Source organism: Lynx rufus, unplaced genomic scaffold, assembly GCF_022079265.1.
Source record: "Lynx rufus isolate CCGP_SWC_20201006 ecotype Redwood Valley unplaced genomic scaffold, mLynRuf1.p SCAF_2, whole genome shotgun sequence".
NCBI classification, from domain to species: domain Eukaryota; kingdom Metazoa; phylum Chordata; class Mammalia; order Carnivora; family Felidae; genus Lynx; species Lynx rufus.
The window spans coordinates 127,012,318-127,032,832 of NW_025814834.1; the positions used below are offsets into that span (position 1 = coordinate 127,012,318).

General features: G+C 50.4%; 1 protein-coding gene across 1 annotated transcript in view; it reads left to right on the forward strand.

Moving 5' to 3' along the window:
- KCND3 (potassium voltage-gated channel subfamily D member 3) overlaps positions 1-18,007 on the forward strand; it is a 203,119-nt gene extending 185,112 nt beyond the window's left edge. Inside the window, exons 2-6 of the mRNA XM_047084506.1 lie at positions 7,157-7,319; positions 13,392-13,493; positions 13,835-13,924; positions 16,626-16,873; positions 17,603-18,007. Coding sequence (XP_046940462.1) covers positions 7,157-7,319; positions 13,392-13,493; positions 13,835-13,924; positions 16,626-16,873; positions 17,603-17,804 — 805 coding nt within the window. The 3' untranslated portion in view covers positions 17,805-18,007. The remainder of the gene's footprint in view (positions 1-7,156; positions 7,320-13,391; positions 13,494-13,834; positions 13,925-16,625; positions 16,874-17,602) is intronic.
- The last annotated feature ends 2,508 nt before the right edge of the window (positions 18,008-20,515 follow it).

Here is a 20,515-nt window from a genome sequence, read left to right on the forward strand (position 1 = left end):
TGCTCTTGCCACAGCCCAGACATCACTGCAGATTACCGAGGATGTGACAGGAAAGAGAGGTGGACAGAGAGGCGCTGAGTACCTGAGCCCCTCCTGCTCCGGGGCGGACGGCCACCTCACGTGCCACAGATGAGGTCCTGGGTGAGCACCATAGTTCATCGTACCTGGGAGTCACTCCAGGAGGGACTTTCTCTTCCTTTCCTCTCCTCCACTCTCAGAGCCAGGCTGGGGAGTGGGGGAAGGGAGTCCTTATTTGCATGAAGAAGGAAGACAAAAGGAAATAAGGCTAAGGCCTTAAATTTTTTTTTCTAGGCCATGACATTTTCTCTTTTTCTTTCCTCACCCCTTTCTTTCCTCAAAATTCCACAAAGAAAATAGGCCATAGATGCCAGTAGCACTTAGAGAATCACTGTCCGCTCCTGCACCTCAGTGCTCCTGCACCTCAGTGCTCCTGCCCAGGTGAGCCCCCGGGAGGCCGGGACAAAGGCCACTGCCCAGGACGATCCTTGCAGTCATGATTAGCTGCTATTTAACGAGTGTTTACTGTGTAGCAAGCATGTAGTCTTTGCAACAACATTGCCAGGTATGTTTTATTCATTAACTCACACATTCCACCAACATTTATTAAAGTGTGAGCTGGGGAAGGAGCATGCTTGGATCTGCATTTTAAAAATGTGGCTCTTTGTGAATTTAAAAGGGAACAAAAGTGCAAGTGAGAAGGCTGGTTTGGAGGCTTTTGCTGACGTCCAGTCTAGAAGCAGCGGCAGCGGCGGTCTAGGCCCTGGATTTGTTTAATAAACACCAATAAAGTTCTTACTATGTGCCATTGAGCATTTTCCACATAGGACCTCGCTAATCCCCCGCAACAACCCCATGAAGTGTAGGTACCACGGTGTTAGCAGTCCCAGGAGCTGTGGTCAAAGACGCTAAGGGGTTTGCTCAAAGTCACCCAGCTGGCAAGTGGCAGAGCCAGGATTCCACACGTTTAACTGCTGCACAGGACCACTGAGGCAGTAGAGACAGAGGAAGGGGTGAGCTCCAGCTGACTCCCCAGAACCCTCACCACCACCATCCTCGTCCACCTGCCTACTCCCCGGAGGAGCAGGAAGTGGAGGACAGAGCAGGGGAATGGAAACAGATCAACCTGGGGTTTAACCCAGACGGTTCGGCCACTTGAGGAACTTACACACGTCACTGTCCTCCCTGGACATGGGCTCCACATTCCTATGGAGGGTTAGCCCTACCTGATGGGGTTACTGAGACACCCACAGGTGCAGGTAAAGTTCCCAGGGTAGGCTCCAGTACATGATTCCCATCCATCCTTCCGTTCTCCATCCCTTCTTCTTCAGGCCAAACGTTCCTGGCCCCTTGATCGTTTTCCCTATGAGAAGAGTTCCAGACAATTGACCATCCTAACTCTGGATGTGATCTAGTTAATCAATGTCCTGTAGAATATATAGTGCCCAGAACTCCACACAGAGGTCTAGAAGTGGTCGGCCCCAAGGGGCAAGTCTGAACACCTACTCCCTGTTTCTGGACATTAGCTGTTTAGCAGCTGCATTATGCTGGTGGCTGTGTCAGAGTTAAAGTTCCCTGGTGATTTTTAACACGGATGGCTTTCAAGCTGGTTTTTCCCATCAGCTATACAAGTCATTGATTATTTGAATCAAAATGCCAGTGTTGTCATTCATCTTTGTTAGATTTAATCTGGCTAGTTTCACCCATGATTACAACCTGTTAAAATCCTTTTGACTCCAAAAGACCTCAATTCATAGTAGCGCTGTCATTTAGAAATATGAAGAGCTTGCTTTAAAATAACCAGCAGTAGACAGAGAAAGGCAGATACTCTGTGATTTCGCTTAAGCGTGGAATCTAAAAAAGAAAACAAACGAACAACCAAAACACAATAGAAACAGCCTCATAGATAAAGGAAACAAACTGCTGATTACCAGAGTATCTAATGGATGAAATACGTGGGGTAGATGAAGGGGATTAAGAAGTACGAACTTCTGGGGTGCATGGGTGGCTCTGTCGGTTAACCATCTGACTCTTGATCTCAGCTGAGGTCATGATCTCATGGTTCATGAGTTCGAGCCCTGTGTGGGGCTCTGCGCTGACAGCACGGAGCCTGCTTGGAATTCTCTCTCCCTCTCTCTCTGCTCTTAGCCCATTTGTGCTCCCTCTCTCTCTCTCTCTCAAAATAAATACACTTAAAAAAAAGAAGAAGCACAAACTTCCATCTATGAAATAAATAAGTCACGGGATGTAATGCACAGCGTAGAGAATAGTCAATAAGGTTGTAATAACTTTGTACGGTGACAGATGGTAACTACACTTATCATGGGCATCATTGCGTGATGTATAAAAATATCGAATCTCTATGATGCATGCCTGAAGCGAATGGGATATTGTACGTCACCCCTACTTCAATAAAGAAAATTAATTTAAAAATAATAATAACCAGGGGCACCTGGGTGGCTCAGTTGGTTGAGCATCCGACTTCGGCTCAGGTGATGATCTCACAGTTTGTGGGTTCAAGCCCCGCATTGGGTTCTGTGCTGACTGCTCGCTCAGAGCCTGGAGCCTGCTTCAGATTCTGTGTCTCCTTCTCTCTCTGCCCCTCCCCTGCTCACGCTTTGTCTCACTCTGTTTCTCAAAAATAAATAAATGTAAAAAAAATGTTTTTTTAATAAGAATAATCAGCAGTACCCTTATCAACACCATCATCATCATCATCATTATCATGGGATCCAAGTGGAAGAAGGTTAAAACAAAAACGCTGATTTGTTGCTGTGCAGAGTCCAAAGGATTGAACAGTGAAGCCATAGGAATGGTGAGAGTGAAGCCGGTCCCCAGAATTAGGGCAGCAACTCAGTCTCCATCACCCTCCCCTTTCCTCCTCTCGCCTCTACCTATGCATCAGCCTGCTCCCTCTCTGACTACAGCCTGGCTTCTTCCCGTGGCAGAAAGCGGCTCCAGGGTATTACTTGTTGCAGCATCAACCTCCTTGAAGAGATTGGCCTCATCTCAAAGGCAAATATCCGGGGAAGGGAGAAAGTCGCCGGTATCATTAGCCAGCCGGGGAATGCACTTCACACCCACTGGGACGGCGAGCCGCAAAAGACAGTTACAAGTGGTGGTGAACATGTGGAGAAAGGGGAGCCCCAGTTTAGTGCTGCTGGGAATGCAAGGGTGCGGCCACTCCAGAGAACAGTTTGGCAGGCCCCCTCACTGTTAAACGTGGAGTTACCACGTGACTCCTCAAAACTTGTGCGCGAACCTGCAGAACAGAATTTATTCATTTATTCATCGTAGCCTAGAAGTGGAAACAACCCAAAGGTCTACCCACTGATGAACGAAAAAGCAAAATGTGGGACATCCATACAAGAGGATGTTTCTCGACAATAAAAAGGGATAAAGAAGTGACACCTGCTACAGCAAGGATAAACTGTGAAACCTTGGCACATCACGCTAAGTGAAGGAAGGCAGATGAGAAAGGCCATGTATTGTATGATTCCATCTATATGAAATGTCCAAAATAAGGAAACCCGTAGACACAGTAAGTGTCTAAAGTAGTTTAGGGGTTGCCTAGGGCTGAGGGGGGAGAGGTGTGGAATGGTCATCTACTACTATGGGTGTGAGGTTTGGGGCGGGGGTGATGAAAATGTTCTAAAATTAGACTCTGGGATGGCAGCACAACTCCATACATACACTAAAACATATTGAATCGTATGATTTTCAAATTTTTTTTTAATGTTTATTTATCTTTGAGAGAGAGAGAGAGAGCATGAGCAGGGGAGGGGCAGAGAGAGAGGGAGACACAGAATCTGAAGCAGACTCCAGGCTCTGAGCTGTCAGCACAGACCCCGACGCGGGGCTCAAACCCATGAACCATGAGATCAAGACCTGAGCTGAAGTCCGACGCTCAACCAACTGAGCCACCCAGGCGCCCCTGAATTGTATGATTTAAATGGATGAATCATATGATATATAAGTTATATGTTAATAAGGCTATTAAAAAAAAAATGAATCCAGGAAAGGAGCTCATTGGCCCAGCTTGAGTCAGATGCCTCCTTCCAAACTTGTTAACTGCGCCTAGTGGCAGCAGGGGTGTAGGGGAAGGTTTGTAAGAATACGGCAGCTCCTCTGGACGGAGGTTCTGTCATAACAATGGGGGGGGGCACAGTTCCTAAATGGGTAGGCTATTAACAGACAAAACAATAGGGGCCCACCGCACTGGCTATTTATAGAGAATTTACATTTACCCAGAGACAACATTAAGTGCTTCTCCTGAATCATCTGATTAATTATTACAACAAGCCTGTAAGTTAGATATATAAAACCTCTTTTATATTGGTAGAGGCTCCGCTTAAATAACTTTCCCAAGGTCACTTAACCAGTAAGTAATGTGGGGCTGGGGATCAACCTGGGACCTGTCTCCGGTCTCCTCTCTCAATCATTAGGCCATGCTGCCTCCCTCTGGCTTTATATAAGTTGTTGAAACATTCTGGAACACACCACTGGAGACCTAGCTTTAGATTCATTCTTTATTTCATTGACTTATTTACCCTTTCACTAAAGGAGACCCTTGTAGCACGAAAGCCATGAACTTCCCTTGCTGGCATAGGACAATCTTTGGGAAGGGTCAGAAGCCTGGAGGTGTTTGTTCAACCCCTCCCGACCACACTGCTATCCACACCCGTTCCTCCAGCTTGTCAAGGGTACGAAGAACTGGGACGAGAGCACACCTTGCTAAAATCACGACCCGGCGGCCTCCTGATTCGCCAGCCAGTTAACCCTCTCAAAACAAGAAATAAGGTTAATTTGGCAAGTTGCGTGCTTAGTGAGCAATACAGCTAATTTTCCAAGCGTTCGCAAGCTGTCCACTTAATATCTGCTCTCAAATTCTGCCAGCAGTTTCGTGGCAGAATTGATGGATGCCAAGCCTGTTGGTCTGTGGTTTCTCGGACTTCCTTGCCTCCTCTTCAGAAATATCAATACAGCTGTTTTTGGCCTCCAGTCTCTTGGTATTTCTGTGCGGCGCCATGGTTTCTCGACCGTCATGGGCCGTGTTCTGCAACTCCATCTAAACATCCCTCCTGTCTCCTGGGGTGCGATCCAGGTGCGCCTGTGATGTGCCTCCACTGAAGACAGCTGGGCCCTCGCCTGCCCTCCCCTCCCCTGCCTCAAGCTCCTCATCCTTCTTCCCCACATTTGTCCCGGCCTTTCTCAGAGGAAGCCTGGTCTCCTGGGTGGGAAAGGCGGAGAGCGCATGGGAGCTTGGTTCTGTCATCTGTTACCAGTGGACCATCTGCGCCAGCAGCAGGCAGAAAGCTCTGCTCCTTGTTCTCTCTTCCAGTGGATGAAACCACCTTTCTGTGTCCTGAGCATTTTTCACCACCTCAGTCACCCGAAAATGTAGCCTTTCTGACGCTGTGCTTCCATACTCCTGCCATGCTTCATTTCCACCCGTGGTCATGAGCTCAATGTGCACCTCTCCGTCACAGGCCGGAAAGCCTCAGTAACATGATTGGCCTCTACGGGCAACCCCCTTTTCTTCATCGTTGGGATTATTTGAACGTGGGACAATCAGCTGTGCTTTTAAAGTTTCCCAGCAACAGAGACCACAGAGGCAGCTTGAGGCAGGGCAAAGGGCGAGACACTGAAGGAGAAGGAAGGAAGGAGAAGGAAGTGCCTTCTCCAAAGAGGAACCTAATTCAGAGGGTGTTGAGGGGCTTCCGTGAGGTCACGTGTTCACTCACCAAATGTGTGTCAATGGCTGGCATCGCCTCCCAAAAGCCCCTGGGTGCTTAGGAGATGAGGACCTCACACTTCTGAAACTGTTCAACCTATCCCCTTCCACATCCTCTCTGCATCCTCCGGACACCTGGGTCCCCTCAGGACAGGTGACTTCGAGCCCCACAATTTCAGTGGCATCAATTCTGGTCACCCTCCAAACACGGAGAGGGCAGGGGAGCGGGGAGATGGTGTCGTTGGCTTTGGCCAAAGGAGACATCAGAGCTCTTCGCTTAATAAGGCCTTTAATTTATCTCAATAAAGAAGAGGCTACACACTTAACCACTGTGGAGAGTACCTTATTGATTAGAGGAGAGAGGCTCTGGCCTGCCTGCCCGGGGATGCGCGGGAGCCAGGCCAAGCCGGTCCCCGGGGGCAGCCACCAGGGTGTGAAGTACTTATGAGAGGTCCTCTGAGCTCTGAGAGGCACCAGCACTGTCCCAAAGTGGCTCCGCGGCTTCCGGGGCTGGGTTTTGGAGCTCACGGTTGCCCTCCAAGACAGTGTGGTTGGTAGGAAAGAGACGAAAGCCCAAACGTGGGCAGTCTATCTGCCGGTGAGCCCGACTTCCTGTATCTACACAATGGGGCCAAGGACTCCAAGTTCACAGGGTTTGCGGAGCTCATGTGAGGTAAGTGTGCAGGAGTGCTTTGTGCGTGGTGAATCTCCACGAGGAGAGGGCGGTTTTCTTACGTGTTATTTTGATAGACATACGTGAGATGGTGCTGCTTTCCTTCCTAATACTCACCCATGGCTGCTCGTTGCATTTGGGACAAAATCCATACTCCGTGTGGTGACCTCCACCTCCTTTTGTACAACCACCCTCCGTGCCCACCCCACCACCCACGGGTCTGTAATCATTCCCGCAGCAGGCCACGCTCCCTCTTGCCTCAGGGCCTCTGACTTTCTGTTCCCTCTGCCTGGCACACTCTTCCCCAAGTGTGTCCCCTGACCGGGATCCTTTACCTTCAGATCTCAGCTGAAATGTCAGCTCCTCAGAGAGGCCTTTCCTGACCACGCTCCTCGCACCTGGAACAGCACCTGTCTCTATTCTCCTCCTAGAAATAAAGACAAGTCAGTGTTTTTATGTGTTCACTCACTTGTTCATGGTCTTCTGCTTGTAGGTTGTTGGCTCTGGGAACACAGGGATCTTGTCTGTTTTTGTTCAGTGCCAGGTCATAGCAGGCATATAGTAGGCACTTTAAGCAATTGTTGAATGAATGGATGGGTGGGTGGATGGATGGATGGATGGATAGGTGAGTGATGGGCAGGGATGTCTGGCTTATTTCCCAAGTGACCCTTCTTCCTCACACCTGTTTCTCTCTGTCTCTGTCTCTGTCTCTGTCTCTCTCTCTCTCTCAGATATGGAGATATGGTGCCCAAGACAATTGCAGGGAAGATTTTTGGTTCCATCTGCTCCCTGAGTGGTGTTCTGGTCATTGCCCTGCCGGTTCCTGTGATTGTTTCCAACTTCAGCCGGATTTACCACCAGAATCAGAGAGCCGATAAACGCAGGGCACAAAAGGTAAGCCTCGGCCCTGGGAGACTGGGAGACAGCACCAGACAGGGGCCTGGCCCTCTGCTTTGTGCCACTATCACAGTCAGGTCGCCAGGCCTGGACTGCCCGGGTGGATCCCCAGCACAGACGGCCCCTGGCTTTGGAAGGTAAGGCAGCTTTGTGTCCCTCCCTCCCTACCAGTGTCCTGCGTTCCAGCTGCCAAGTGCAACAGACCCTCATTTATCCATAAGCTGATGATCTCCCTCCTGGATGTTCCATGCAGTTTCCTTGAGCCCAGGTTTCCCCTTCAAGACCTCAGCCACCAACACTCAGCAGTGCCTGGGCCCCTCCCTCTCCCTGCCAGGAGCTTACTGGGGAACGTCATTGCTTTCCAATACCCTATGACGGCCTATACAAAACATCCGGACAAAACATAAATGTGCTGAGAAGAGAATGAATGCTCAGGAAGGGGAACATCCTGAAGCCACTGAGCTCCAGAACAAACGGCACGATGGACGTGGGTCACCCCAGGGTGTTTAGGGTTAAGGTGCAGATGTGCAGCTGAAGACCAGGAGGACCACTGCCCTGAGAAAAGTGTTGGCGGTGTCCAGAACACCGCGTGAGAAGGCAGGGCAGGTGGGTGCCCTCCTTCACTCACAGAGGAAGGGAAAGGTCTGACAGCTTTAGTGCACTTTTAGGGCATCCGGCTAGTGAATTGCCAGATTCCTATCAGGAAAGGGGAGGACCAAGGGGGGGTTGTTCATTTCTCTTTTGACCTGGGCTGAAATAGGGTAACCCTTAACCTCCAGGGCGTACGGTCAGAGCCTTTCTGGGTACAGTGGACAGGGGAGACCTTGTTGAAAGAGTCACTTACGGAGGCCTGAGATTTCGTGCCCTTATTTTACTCTTCCTTCTCCTTTCTCCTTCCTTCCTTCCTTCCTTCCTTCCTTCCTTCCTACCTTCCTTCCTTCCCCCTTCCTTCCTCCCTCCCTCCCTTCCTTCCTTTTCCTTCCTCCCTTCCTTCCTCCCTTCCTTCCTTCCTTCCTTCCTTCCTTCCTTCCCCCTTCCTCTTCCTTCCTCCCTCCCTCCCTTCCTTCTTTCCTTCCTTCCTTCCTTCTTTCCTTCCTTCCTTCCTTCTTCCTTCTTCCTTTCTCTCTTTCCACAAACATTTTCACACCTACTGTGTGTCAGGCCCTATACTGCGTGCAGCTGGGTAGTTTTCTCACCCCCTGATCCCTGCTACTGGCCTTCCACCAAGCAGGGCTTCCTTGACATATCAGAAAAATCCAGAATTTCAGAACATATCTGTGTATGCTGACTGAAACGAAGTCACGGAGTTCATGAAAGTTCTGAAATGTATGGTAATTTACGTATAAAAATACTTAATAATATATATTATGCAACTATATCATGAATCCAGTTGGCTCCTACTTCTAACAGATCCCCTTGTGTGTGCCCTTGTGGTCACCCCCTCCGCCTGTGCTGAGGTGCCTTTTGACTTATCTTGACCTGGGTCTGTAATGTTGCCAGCCTGCCTTAGGTTCATCTTCTGGCTCCGTGCTGTCCTCTCCATCCTCTCCAGCACCCATTTCCTGCCTTTTTGCCCAGGGTCCAAGCTTTCCCACCCCCACCCCTGCAAGCCGTCCCAGAAATAGAAGTCTTATCTTGTTCCCTGTTCAAGTCAGCTGGCAAATGTGAACAATATCTAAATTCATTATGCTGTCCTAAAGAAAGGGCTACAGGAAAACTAGGATCTGCCTTCCAAACCAAGTGGCCTGAGGCCTTGAAGAGCCAGGGGTCCTATAGCAAACCCCCCCACCCACCCAGGAGCTAGGCTGAAACAGGTGTTTGGTCTAGTGGGTGAGGGTCCAAGGAATCCCCAGCTCACACACTAGCCTCCTGCTGTGTCCACTCAGACTGGGCTTTAGGCCGCTCCTGTGGCTCCCTTGCCCTCTGTGCCCTCTGTGTCCTCTGTGCCCTCTGTCCCTCAGAGCATCACATCCCCTGCCATTCTGCCCCTGCCAAGAACAGAACAGTGGTCCTTTCCCGTGGAACTTTAAAAAGCCCACCCCATACAGAAGGAATCAGCCTTGGCCTATCCCTCCCTCTGGCTGCTAAAGATGATCCTCCCTCCCTTCTGCCTCCTTCCCCACCCTCTTCTCTCTCCCTCTGAAATCAGAGTAAATATTTACAGTGTTTTCACCTTGCCTGGATACTGTCTCTCCTCAAGGTTGCTCAACTGTCTCTTTCACCTTGGGCTTCTTCTGAGAGGCAAAAAAAAAAAAAAAAAAAAAAGAATACAAGAATACCGCCTGCTTCCAGCACTAAGTCTGTCACCATGAGGCAAGGAAGGCAGGTACAGAGGATGTAGTGACAGTGGAGAGAAGGGACAGGCAGGAGGTCATGGAAGCTGAGAATTCTCAGCCCAGACCACATACTCAGGAGCTAGACAGCCCTGAGGGTTAGCTCCAGTCCACCTGCCTCAGGTGTAAAGGAAATGCTTAAAAAGTTATCATCCTTTCCTGTCACAACTGGTTTGCTTGAGATTGTTACTAAAATGGCTCCATGTCCATTTGCTTCAGAGACTAGGTTCTCGAAGCCACGTGAATTGGAGACCAAGTAAGGAGGTCTAGCAGCAGACAGAGAGAGGGGAGCATGTGGAGTGGGAGGGTTTTTTCAGTGGAGATGTTTATTGAGATAATTATAGATTCACATGTAGTTATAAGATTATCACAATCAGGGTATGGATGTTGATACAATCCACCAATCCTATTCAGACTTCCCCAGTTTTACTTGTACTCATTGTGAGTATGTAAGTGTGTGTGTGTGTGTGTGTGTGTGTGAAGTCTGATACAGTTTCATCACCCATGCAGGTTCATGCACCTGTCACCTCAGTCAAGGTGCTGAACGGCTCCGATCCATAAGGGCTCCTCCCAGCCTACCTCTACCCTGTCCCTAACCCCTGGCAACCATTTATCTGTCCTCCATCTACATGTTTTCCTTTCAAAAACGTTACATAAATGGAGGTAACCATTTGGGAGATTGGTAACCGTTGGGAGATCGGCTTTCTTTTCACCTCACGTAATTCCTGGAGATTCATCCAAGTTGTGTGTGTCAATAGTCCATTCCTTTTTCTTGTTGGGCAGTATCCCATGGCATGGATGTATCCCACGCCACGGGATTATAAGAACCACGTTTTTAGCTATTATAAAGTACTGCGAACGTTCACGAACAGGTTTTTGTGTGGACGTAAGCTTTAATTTCTCTGGGATGAGTGCTTGGGAGTACAGTTGGCCGTGTTTTCGTGTGGCTTTTCCATGCCTCCCTCTTTTTCCTTCTTCTGCCTCTCCCAGGGCAAGAGATGTCCATACTCATGGCCCAGTAGCATCTGCCAGCCAGCTAGGAAGTGCTTCCTGGGGCCTGACAGATTCTTGAGCATAGATGCATCTGGAACCATACCCAGAGGGACAGCATCTTCCTTCCAGACCTCTCCTTCAACCCTGGAATCTCCCTCCCTATTGAAATTGCAGCTTCCTGGGCTTTGCTAATCTGGTTTAGAAACTTGCTGGCAGGAGTTGAAATTGAGGGAAGGAGGAGGGGGATGTTATGGAGGCAGCATTTGACCCGAAGGTTGGAAGACCCTCCAGCCCCACTGCCTGGCCCTGGAGAAGTTACTTCCCTTCGTACCCTCAATTTTCTTGTCTTTAACGTAGCCTAGGTGATGCCCACATTCTCTTTTAACCTCTCACGTTGTGCTTATGACCAGGGGAGGAGAGAGAAGCTGACCAGTCCGCACAAGGATGAGCCCACCACAAGGGCCTTACTGATGGATTTCTGACCAGCTGTGAGGGATCTTCTTCCTTCCTGGGTCTTCACCAGCCTTGCTTGAGCTCCTGCTCAGCTCACAGCTCTGTGTTAGACGCTGAAGATAAAAATACCCCATAGGCCAGACTCGGGCTCTCAGGAGCTCAAAGTCAAATGAGAAATCCTCACCAAATTTCATGTGCTGGGTATGGTTCTGCAAATACATTGCAAACCTCTTTATCCTGTGTGGGAAATGATTAAACAGCGTTGTGCATTTGATATGACAATCTGTTGCTCTAATAGAGCCCAGGGTAAGATAAGATTAAAAGAAGTGCCAAAAGGAGAACAGGAGAATCTTTCATCTCTAGAAAGTAATGAAGACAGACCCCGGATACGGGAAAGGTCTGGCTCTAAGTGGTGCAATCAAATTATAGAAGGCAATAATGAGCTTGACACAAGCGGATTTCCATATGCAGCTCTCAATACCCAGTCCTCACCCAAGGCAATAACAGCCGCATCCTCAAATGGTGGGCAACATGCTTGAACGTAGATATCTTGGCCAAGGGGAGGGCTGGCGCGGGCTCCCCAGGGAGGACACCTGGAGCTGGGATGAAAGTTCTTTGCTCAGAGGAAGAGGACTGACAGGGCTTACTCACCATCCTTTCTTGGCTGGATTCCCCTTTCCATTCTCTCCATCCAGAGAAGCCCTCTTCCTCAGATTCCCAGGTAGATCTTCCGGGCCCAGGTCCTGGTCTCGTGCCCATATTTAGAAGCCAGGAAAGGGAGTTGAGCTGTCCCCACAGGGACACGTAGGCCACAGGAAACAAGAGATACAGTGTGTCCTTTGTGCTTCTATTGACAGCCTGGATCTGACTCCCTAGCATCTTTTGAGCACGTGAACCAGCCAAGCAGGACACTTGGAAGGGACGCTCCCCCGTGCTGGGGAGAGAGTGACGAGAAATGGAAATTGCCACGATTTTCCAAGGACGCTGGTCCTGCCCAGTGTCCATGCGGAAGTTACAGGGGACTTCCGCAGAGGCAGGAGGAGGGACCCCTCTGCCCCAGGATGGGTCTGTGAGTCCGTGGGCTCTGCTCCCAGCGGCAAGGACCTGGAGCCGACCCTGGGTCTCCAGGAACCCGGACTCTCGCTGCATTTTCTTAAACCAGCAGGAAACCCTCTACCGTTCCTTTCTCCCTCTTCTCCCAAAGACTCTTCCCTTTCAGCCTCCCTCTGTGGTTGTGCTGCAGTCATGGTGACACTGATTATGGTCATTAGGAAGGAAAAGAGCAGCAGCACGTTCAGTGTGTCCAGCCTCCCGGGCCTCTGCAAGCAAGACAGATGCACTTGCATTGAGATACCGGCCCTGAAGGCATCTGCTGAAGGCACCAGGCTGGAGCTGGGGAGATTTTCAGTTGTCCTAGTTAAAGCCAGAGTGGCATATGAAAATGTGCTCCACCCCCCCCCCGTCATACACACACCGGCCCCCATGTCACATGCACCTGCTCTCATTCCCACAGACACGCGTGACAAAAATATACATGTATTGGCACATCCATGCATGAATCCACTCCCCAAAACCGAAATGCAACTTTAAGTACACTTATTAATTTAAAAATTCCTAGGCATTGGGTACATATCAGTGAACAAAACAAGAACTCCTGTCCTCAAGGAGTTTACATTCTGGGGGACAGTTGCAAAATAAACATAGAAACCAATTACTACCTTAGTAATAAGTGCTAAGGGAAAAAATAGAAAGAAGGGAAGATGTTAAGAAGTGGTGAAGGGCACATATGCACACTCCTTGCTTTCCTCATAATTAACTGATCCTTGGGCACCTGCTGGATGCGGGGAACCGCACTGGACCCTAGGGGACAATCGGGAGAGCTGTAACGTATGCTCCTTTATACCGCTGGCAGTCTAGTTAGAGATGAGACATACTCTAATGTGATACTGAGTAAAGGTCATAAAGCTTTTGGAAGGAGGGAGGACTTTGATGAGTGGTATTTCTCCTGCCGGGATTCCATCAGGGCTCTCCACCAGAGAGACGAGTGGAAACCCCCAGGAACTCTGACCAGGACCAAGCTGCACTAAGTGCGTACACAGAGTCTCAGACCCGGTCCCAGGATCTATAAACAGAGATCCATGCGGCTGGGAAGAAGCCGCTTCCTCCCCTTCATCAGACCTCATCTGGGATCGCAGCCGTGCAGGGGCAGCCCGCTGCCTCTGGCTTTTCCTCCCAGGCTTGTTGTCTCATTTCTCAGTCTCGTTCACTCTTTTTTCTCTGCCGATTGCAGAAGGCTCGCCTGGCCAGGATCCGCGTGGCCAAAACGGGCAGCTCCAATGCCTACCTGCACAGCAAGCGCAACGGACTCCTCAATGAGGCACTGGAGCTGATGGTAGGCGCCGGCGGGACCCGGGCTGGGGAGGTGGGCTTGCTTTCTCTTCCCAGGGGCACCGCCACCCCAAAGCCCCAACACGAACCCTAAGGAAGACATGTTTCCAGACCCTCCAGGGAGCAGCCCCGTCCACAGACCTCTCCCATAGGATTATCACCACTACCCCTAACCCAGCTGTAGACCAAGGGCCACCAGCCCAAAAGCTAGCATGTTCTATGGTGACCCTGAAATTTGGTCCATCCCGATTTTTCTGGTGCTCTCCCACCTCCTGTGGAGAAGTGAAGAGATGGAGATGGGAAGAGTCACCAGCTTCATCCTTAGCCTCTTTTTTTTCTTCCTAGGGCACCCCAGAGGAGGAGCACATGGGCAAGACCACTTCACTCATCGAGAGCCAGCACCACCACCTGCTGCACTGCCTGGAGAAAACCACTGTGAGTCCCAGCCCAATGCACTTCTTCTCACCCCTGACCCCCGACTCTTTTCTGAAGGCCAGAACTCACAGAGAACTCTATGCGCATGGCCTCGCCCTGGGCCCAGGCTTCAGAAGTCGGAGTCGCCTTTAGATCCAAAAAGTAGCAATGGGTTCTCTGTTAACCCTCAGGGGGAAAACCCCAGTGAGTGGGGCACAGTCACCCGGGTAGGAGGCCAGCTCTGTCCTGCAGCAGTGCAGGAGGTTGGTCCCCCCACCCCCAGCCTTTCTGCAGACCCCTACATAGTCCCCATAGCCCACTTTGTGATCACTGAGAGCTAAGGGCTCCGCCTCTCCGTTTCTCAGTTCCGAAGGCCATCACTCTTCAAAACTAAGGCTGAATTTATCCTAGATTGTTACAGAAGAGTGGAGAAGGGCATCAGTTTTTGTCCTATCCCTCGGGCTAGGTTGCTGCAATTTGTGAGTCCTTCCTTTGCTCCCTACATAGCTCTTAGGACAGAAGACAGTGAATGAAGGAGGCGGTGCCTACATTTCTGTGGCCAAGGATGTTATCAGTACCACCGCTTCTTCATCACCCTGTGGCTCCCAGGGAGTTCAGACTCCACAGGGCTTATTGTTAAAATAGAGCCGTGGTTTAGGATGCCGTAGCTGGAATGTGGCATGATGCTTGTGCCTCACAGACAGACTGAAAGGAAGGGCAGTGGGGCCAAGCCTGGACCCTTGGCAACAAGTGTTAGGAATAGCAGGGAAGAGGAGAAGTCAGGGTGGACAACCAAAGAGAGACACGGTGAAACCCTTCCCTGTTCCTTTCAAGGCCCTCCCTCCCCAGAGAGCCCATGGTCAGGGCTCAGCACCCTAAGGAAGGACCTTTCTACTTCCGAATGTTCCATATCCTGGCCTCTAGATGCAGGGGGAATAGATGTTAGATACCTCTAAGTATGAGCCAAATGTGGACACTATGGATGGCAGTTGAACCCAAAGAGGGCTTCCAAAATGGGAAAGTACTCTGAAAACCCTAGTTTCCCGGATTTATCAACTATGTCTGACGGTCAAGAACTGTACAGGTGCATCTAGAATTTCTCTCAAAGACTCGGAGCTTGCCAACGGGATAGGCCCGGATCCAACTGCCCTTTCCGAGTTGCATGTGCTGGGTGGAATGTGTCAACTGAAAGGATGTGGGTAAAAAGATTTGGGTTTGAAGGGCTGGAATGTTGGCATTGAAGAAATGAGGCTTTGGGGCCGGAGGGACGGAATGCTGGCATCGAAGGGGTGGAATGCTGGATTTGAGGGAATGAATGTCGGACTGTGGGGGTGGGGGGCTGGGGTGGAAGAGACGGAATGCTGGATTTCGGGGTGGGGGGGCGGGGAATGTTGGGATGGAGGGACTGAATGTCGGTACTGAGCTTGGGAATGCTGGAATGTACAATCAATGGTGTTTTTATCTTCTGTTGGCATGTTGTCCTGTAGGGGTTGTCCTATCTTGTGGATGATCCCCTGTTATCTGTACGAACCTCCACCATCAAGGTATAACTTTTTAAAAATTCAATTGATGTGTTTTTCTCTCTGATTCTTCTGAGTCTGTGGATTTCCTCCCTTCACCCCCCGGTCTGGTTCTCTGCATGTGCCGTTGGTTCTTCTGGGGCTTATTCCTACCTCTACTGCCATACTCAGTACCAGCTCAGGCTTTTTTTGTGCCCGACAACCCGACTGCCTTTCTGATTCCCTCTTTGGACCTCCCTGAGGGCGCGGAGGGGGTGGCGGAACGTGGCACCCATGTTGCTATCCCCTGGGCATCCGTGTGCCACTTTCCGGCCCCGCAGGGACTCCTGGTACTGGCTGCCAGAGCTGGTCTCTCTCTGTACGCTGTTCTCATGCTCCCTCTCCCCAGACTTTCTCCTCACACTGGCGGCCTCGGCCAGACCGTTCATGCCATAGACTTTTAGTCACCTTGGCGAAACAGCCGTTTTTTAAGTTATCCTGGGTTCAGCACCGGAAGGCTGTTGTTAGCATCCCTTCCCATGCTTACATTAACGACTTAGGGAATCCTGTGCCTCCGGATATATTAGGGGTCCGTATCCCGTAATCAGGTTGGGGGGGGGGAGACAGGGGGAAGCACCGTAGTTAAAAGAAATCATAACCCTGACATTTTGGCCCCATGGGCCTCCAAGAGTAAATAAAGCCCTCTCAATTCCGTGAATAATCCAGGGCCTTTAAAAGCTGATGTCTCACACTAACCCGACATTCGTACTGATGTCACCCATTAGACCCAACCTAGCGTTAAAGACTGCCTAGCATACTGGCTACCCAAGGCCAGTGACTCCTTGTCTGCCACTTCCAGGAGGTCGTGTGCAAGCCCTGCCAAGCAAGGAAAGTCTGCTTCTAGCTCTAAGGACACCACTACACCCCTTCAGGCCCTCTGTATCCCTTCAGCTCAGAGCTGCAGGTGGAGTTATTGTCACAGCAGGATTTAACATGCAAGCCCCGCCCTTCTGTCTCGTGGCCAGGGCTGCCAATAGGAATCTTTTTCTTTCTTCATTTGGTGCCTGTGGGACATCGCCCCTCTGGGATGCTTATCGGTGCTCCGTGCAGCTGGGAGCCTTCCTCTCAAGGCCCAGACAGAGACAGGCGGCCCCACGGGGCATGGGGGGCTCATCCCCCTCCTTCCCGTCTCCTCTTCCTACTTCTCCTCCTGCTTCCCGCAGAACCACGAGTTTATAGATGAGCAGATGTTTGAGCAGAACTGCATGGAGAGCTCGATGCAGAACTACCCGTCCACAAGAAGTCCCTCGCTGTCCAGCCACCCGGGCCTCACCACCACCTGCTGCTCCCGCCGCAGTAAGAAAACCACACACCTGCCCAATTCCAACCTGCCGGCCACTCGCCTGCGCAGCATGCAAGAGCTCAGCACGATCCACATCCAGGGCAGCGAGCAGCCCTCGCTCACTACCAGGTGGGTGGCTTCCATCCCTGCCAGTCCCCAAGGCTTGAGTCGCGCCAGTCACAGAAGGAAACAGTCTCCGCGTTAGGAGACCCCCCAGCCCTCCCTCCCCCTTATCTAATGCATCATCCTTGCAGGTTAACCCAAAGGCTCTTCAGATGCTTGGGAGGATACCATAGCAGGTTTAGGCCCGATGTGGGGTTAGATACCGGAAGATACCAGAAACAGTAACTGGCCATGGTGGGGGGGGGGCGGGAGGAGGGGGATGTACCCCAGTGCAAAGAATGGACTGTTTTCTCAAGGAAACAAGTGTCACAGTTGTGTTAGACATGGCTCATCTCAGGCTGCTGTTGAACCACAGACTGACCTTTTTCCTCCTTTCTCTGCTTACACTTTAGGCCACTTCCCACTATCTCCAGTGAGTGGCAAGGAATTCAGGGAAAGCAAAAAAATGCCACAAATAATAGGTAAACAGTCGTGGGAGGGGGTACAGTCTAACGTATCCCCTGAATTCCAAAACCCAGCATACATGACTTTGCAATTGTTAGAAATGATCATTAGAATGGGTAGGGACAGGCTAACTACCAAAAACGGAGACAGAGGGACACTGGAGCTTCCTCCTAGTTACCATGAGCTAGACATGTCGGAGTCAAGGACGCTTTGGGACACCAGCAAGAGGAACCATCACCAACTCACTCTTTATTTTCTTCTTCTTCTTCTTTTTTTTTTTTTTTACCCCAGTCGCTCCAGCCTTAACTTGAAAGCAGACGACGGACTGAGACCGAACTGCAAAACATCCCAGATCACCACAGCCATCATCAGCATCCCCACCCCACCAGCGCTAACCCCAGAGGGGGAGAGCCGGCCGCCCCCTGCCAGCCCCGGCCCCAACACGAACATTCCTTCCATAGCCAGCAATGTCGTCAAGGTCTCCGCCTTGTAAACCCACTGGACAGAGGGCCGGCGTGGGGAGTGGGAGTGGAAGGGGCTGGCATGTTGGTGAGTGGCCAGTGGGACCACTCCCTCCCCGTCCTCGCTATCTCTGCCTGCCCTGTTGCACCCCTAGCACTGAAACTTGTGCCTGGAAGGAAAAGGAGGCAGCAAACGGGCACCCGAGGTTCACTGCTGCTAGCACGGACGGACGTGGCCGTGGCTGTGGCCCTGTGGTCCTGCATCTGGGGCCAGAGGAAGTGGGGTGGGGGGAGATGGGGGATGGGGTGACGGGGGTGGGAGGGTGGTATAGAGGCTGTGTGCCAGGACGGGGCCTGGAAGGGGGGGAGCCTCAGACCAAATAACAGTTGTTTCTGGAGCCCCCAGTGAGGAAAATACAAGACCAAGAGCAGCACAGAGGCCGAGTTGTCACATGCAAAACAGGAAGAAAATATAACACTGTGTATTTAAGCACCTTTTTCAAGGCTCTTAATGGATAATATTTATTCATGGGAAAAGGTGGAAAACAAAACACCAACGGATTTTTGTGACATATTTTTCTCCATGGACCCAATACCTTTGAACCAAAACAATGCATTTTGTGAGGGTTTTTTTTTTCTTCTTTTATAGCAGAAGCTTTTAGGCTAAGAAGTCCGTTATTGCTGAGTTCTCTCTCCATTCCCCCAGGTGGGTGAGGTCAACTGAGCCTGGGCCCCCACTGCCCAGCTGACCTGCACAGAGCTGCCAACTGACCACACAGCAACACTTACCCTCTGTATGTCCTCTGTCTCTGTCCCTCTCTGCTTCACCCCCTGGCTGTTCTTCTCTGTGTCCAGCCATCTGTCTCTACATGGACCCCGGTGATCCTGAGACGTGTTAGTAAAGCCTTCTCCTACTGCCAAGCACCTGCAGACTCGTGCCTGCAAGTTATATCTGTGTGAATGCAGCTGTGGAAGAGAAAAGAATAAAGCCAAAAAGGGAGAGTTTAGGGATGAGGGAAGTCCACTCCCTTGTGGTTGGAACCACTGGTGTTTGGGGAAAAAAGGGACTGACCAGAAATTTCACGCTGGGATCTTGACACAGGAAATAGCCAATACCTGAGAGGCGTGGTCGAGTCTGGTGTGTGCCAGTGAAGAGAGAAGAGCCCAGGGCTCACAGCTGTAGTCGGCCCCGGGGGCACCTTGTTATGTACCCTTCTTACAGGACCCACCATAAAGCCCATCGGAACTCTGCCAAGAGGCCCCATTAACAGTTTCGTGCAGAAAGGGCAAGGTTCTGGCTTACCTTACAATTAAGGCAACTCCCATCTGGAGGCTGCGGGAGATCGAGCCTGTGTGCTTCAGTGAAGGATGCTCCAAAGTGCAAAAGCAAGTGAGAGATTCTAGATGAGTCTTACGTGGTCTGAAAAATGACTTGAGGTCTGAAGAGTCTTCAGGCCTGATGTCCCTGAAGGTAACTGAAATGGGGGCGAAGCCTGATCACCTCCGTGCAAGTGAGGGAGTGACTGTTAACTTCTGGAGAACCTGTTCAAGTGGTTTACACCCTGGTGGGACTGGGAAAAGCATTTCTGGAAGCCTCCCACCATTTTCACTGCTTAGAGCAGAGCAGGTGGGCCTCAGGATGAGAGACAGGCCCCTTCCCGCCCTCCCCAGTTGCAGTCTCTCTGGCTTGGCCTCTGAGATTCAGAAGCTCCTCATCCATTCTACAGTTTAGTGGTTAGCAGTTCAATTGTAGGCCAAGAGCCTCTCTGCCCGCCACAGCCATCTAGACAAGTTGCACTAGTCAGGAACCTAAAAACACCTTCAGTGGGCTTCCCTATGTCCCCAGCTCTGTTGAGCCTGTGGAAGGGGAAGGCCAGTGGGTTCTGAGATGGCTCCTAACCAGAAGGTGTGCAAAAGGGCAGAGGAGAGGGAGCCTTCGACCTTTATCTCATTATACTATCCTCACTGACCACTGACTGAGTCCTTTCTCTCGGTCCAGCCTCCAAGATTTCCCCCTAATATGAGAATGGGGTGGTTTTGACCTTCTGAGCCTGTGGTCTAAGTAGACAGAAAAGCTTTGCAACTACAGATGAATATATACACAGGAATATATACACAGGAATACACACACACACACACACACACACACACACAATAACAACAACCTAAACACACCTGAGAATCAGTACTTAAATCTGTTCACTTCATACACATATCCCATTAGGGAAGGGGAAAGACTGGGCTGGACTCCATGCAGAAGGCAGGCAAAGGACTAGAAACGGATTATTTCCTTTGAAAGAATGGTAATGGAACAAAATTAAGCATATCTAAGTATCTAAGTTTACATCATAAAAACCGAGTCACAGGGTGCCTGGCTGCCTCAGTCAGTAGAGCACACGACTTTTGATCTCAGGGTCATGAGTTCAAGCCCCACAATGGGCGTGGAGCCTACTAAAAAAGAATAAAAACTGAGTGCAGAGTAAGGAATAAAGAGGTAAATAGGAACATGGTTGCATACACATACAAACTGCCTGTGTTTAAGAACCGGTCATCACAGGGTTAGAATAATGACTGATCATTATGACTGAGCGTGTTAGTGCTTCCCACAAAAATTAATGAACAAATTTTTAAAATCATGTCCCACATAATTTCTCATTTTTTGACCCTAATTAACTATTTTGTATTCCTTCAATTTCATTTATAAATCTCACTTTAAGCCAGTTCCTAAGAGACTTCAGACTGT